General features: G+C 40.6%; 1 protein-coding gene across 1 annotated transcript in view; it reads right to left on the reverse strand.

Moving 5' to 3' along the window:
- LOC115277423 (laminin subunit alpha-3-like) overlaps window positions 1-3,103 on the reverse strand; it is a 225,862-nt gene that overhangs the window by 47,046 nt on the left and 175,713 nt on the right. Inside the window, 1 exon segment of the mRNA XM_029921574.1 lies at window positions 3,016-3,103. This exon segment is cut by the window's right edge and continues 7 nt beyond it. Within this exon segment, the coding sequence (XP_029777434.1) occupies window positions 3,016-3,103 (88 nt within the window).

Genomic DNA, 3,103 nt, shown 5'->3' on the forward strand with positions numbered 1-3,103 from the left:
TATTCTTATTGAACTAAAACCCCCTAATTGTTAGTGGTAAGGCTTTCTTCATTTGATACCTTCCTATACGACTGTTGACTTTTCATCCAGTGTCATTCAAGAACATTCAGTAAACATTCATTGAGCACCTTCGAGCATCTGCTGTGGGCCTTGGCCTTGTGCCGTGTACAGGAAACACAAAGCTAGGAAGACAAAGATCCCAGCTGTCCTGTCGTTTACTGGCCCCAAAGAGGAAGCAGATAAGTTACACAACAGTGTGACAGATGCTGAGAGAGAGAGAGATGTGCACATGATGTTAGTGGACCCACACTGCCGATTACCACAGATCTGAGCTAGACTTTGAGGCTCTCAACTACAGTCAGGAAAGCCTACTGGTCTTCCTTGGACGTTCTTTGCTGTCTCCATTTCTACTCTTTTCCCCACACCATACATCTTTGCAAGGAAATGCCTTCCCCTTCCCTCTAGAAAAATAACCTAATTTCACCACAGGATATCACAAAGCTTGAACATGCTCGGAGGAGGCTTTCACAGTTTGTCTTCTCAGCAGCAAGAAATATTCCACACTTTGTGTGTATATACATATACTTTAAACCACACTTACTTTTCATTGTAAAATAAATAATAGAAGTTCACTATGGAAAATTCGGAAACATCAGAAAAATAACATAAAAACATCACCCTTGATCCCACCACTCAAAGACAATTGGTGTCTCTTTTCTATATATTTGTAGACATTTTAATTTATTATATATAATCATAGGTTTTTCTTACTCATTTTTTTTTTTTTTGAGAGAGAGTGCACGCATGTAAGCGGGGTTAGGGTGGGGGTGGGATTGGAAGAGAGAGGGAGAGAGAGAATCTTAAGCAGGCTCTACATGCAGCATGGAACCTGACACAGGGCTCAATCCCAAGACCCTGGGTTCATGACCTGAGCAGAAATCAAAAGTCAGGCACCCACTCATCTTTTTTTTTTAATGACTCATTCTTATGTGTATGGATAGTTACGCCACTTTGATTTCCTCAATTAAGCTGTAAATTCCCTCTGACCAGGAAACAGTTTTCTTTTCTTCACAACCTCCCATAGCACCTTGAATAGTCCAGGGGGACGGTGTGGGGGCTTGCCTCATGTGGGTGATTGATATATCAGTGCAATTTCCTCAACAAGTTTTCATTTTGACCACCAAGCAATCTGTATGTTATTAATTAAAATAAAAAGAATGAAAATGAGGGGGAAAGCTCACAGAAACAAAAAGTCTCATGCATGAGCATTTTCTTCCATTTTGGGAACAAACAGTTACCATCCTTACTTCAGGTGTCATTGTTGTTGTTATTAGAGTAGAAGAAAAAGAGGGCTGTAAAGATATTCATCTCATGAACACGCTGTGTGTGATGGTGAAGCTTCTCCTTGAAAGCCTCCATTCACAGAACTCATGTTCTTCTAAAACAGTCTTTTTTTATCTTTAAACCCATGTTGCTTCTTCCTTAGGAAGATTTAATGTACACCTCCCTCTCGCTTCCATCCCTTGGGTTCTACCTCTTGTGCCATATAGAATAAGATGGACCCTTCTACATATCAATCAGCCTCTCAAATACTTCTTTTCCAAGTCTCCTTTCCACTGTCATGGTTTGTCAATCCTTCATGTGACATAGTTCAAAGTTTTTTCAATACCTCAACTTCTTTTTGAACAAATTGTAGCTTACCTATTGTCCTCTAGAGACAGAGCCCTACATGAGGACGTATATAAGCAGCATGCCAGGAATGGCAGACCACCTGGTTTTAGACTCCAGAACTCACTGAAGATCATACGAGGTATCCTACAGGCCATATTACTCTCCTGAGCCATACTGAATTTGCTGCTGACTAAAGCCTTAGTCTCTTTTTACCTGATGCTACTAAGTCACATCTCACTTAGGTTTATGCCATTCAATATAGGACCAGATGCTTATCCCTAACATCATGTTGTCGTTAGAACTGGCCCATTATTCTAGGCTCTTGAATCCCTTAAGTATTCTAAATGTGCCATAGGAGGCATTTTCTCGCTCTCCCAATTCTGTGTCATGATAATTGGCTAGGCATGCCTTTTACATTTCCATTCAGAACAGTGCTTAACAATATGAAGCCAAGGATTAAGGCCCAGTGCACGTCAGAAGATACCGCATTCTAGACTAATAATAATCCATGTACTCTGTATTCCTTCAGGAACAGTCACTTGACCAGTTCCCAATAATCTATATATTCAGGGTGTCGTTCTTTATCTTGTCCATAACTATAATATTAGAGCTTTTACCTAAGGTTTGGCATTAGACTATATCCGTGACATTTTCTTGATAAATCTCATTAATATTCTTTGTTGAAGAAGGAAGAAAATTGTCTTCCTTTTCCGTCCAAGTTGCTCCTAATGAACCCACACTAACTCCTAGTGATTCTTTCCTTTGGGTGTGAAATCCATCCCAGGTATGCCACCCACATCTCAGACATGTACTGATATTCAAGAAAGAATATGTTGACCTCTTCAGATACACACGTGAAGAAAACTGGTGTGATGATAACCTTATGTCAGGGAGATCTGAGCAAAATCACCAAAGTAGGACTCGAGGTTATTTTGACTACAGTTACTAGACTTTTGAAAGCAATTTGTCTTTTTTTAAAAAGCCTACTTAAGGGTGGCACAGGCAGTTTGGATTTTGGCTCAGGTCATGACCTCATAGTTTTGTGAGTTCAAGCCCTGCAGTTGGGCTCTGTGCTCACAATGAGGAGCCTGCTTTGAATCCTCTGTCTCCTTCTATCGCTGGCCCTCCTCTCATCCTTTCTTGCACTCTCTCTCTCTCAAAAATAAATAAGTGTTACAAAAAAATTAAAATGTAAATACTACCTAAGCATTTTCAAAGTTGTCAAAACATCTCTTCACTGGAACTGGGTATTATGCTTCTTGAAGATATTTGCCTGGGTTCGGGGCCTGCTATTTCATACCATATTGATAAATTCGGGTCAACAAAGGTGTGAGTCTCTCTTACCTCCAGTCAAGGGGTGACAGGTACCCAACTGGCCATTGTTGTTACAGTTGCATGGCTGGCAGCTACCTCCAAGCTTCTGGGGGTTCCC

Source organism: Suricata suricatta, chromosome 14 (assembly GCF_006229205.1).
Source record: "Suricata suricatta isolate VVHF042 chromosome 14, meerkat_22Aug2017_6uvM2_HiC, whole genome shotgun sequence".
Taxonomy (NCBI): Eukaryota; Metazoa; Chordata; class Mammalia; order Carnivora; family Herpestidae; genus Suricata; species Suricata suricatta.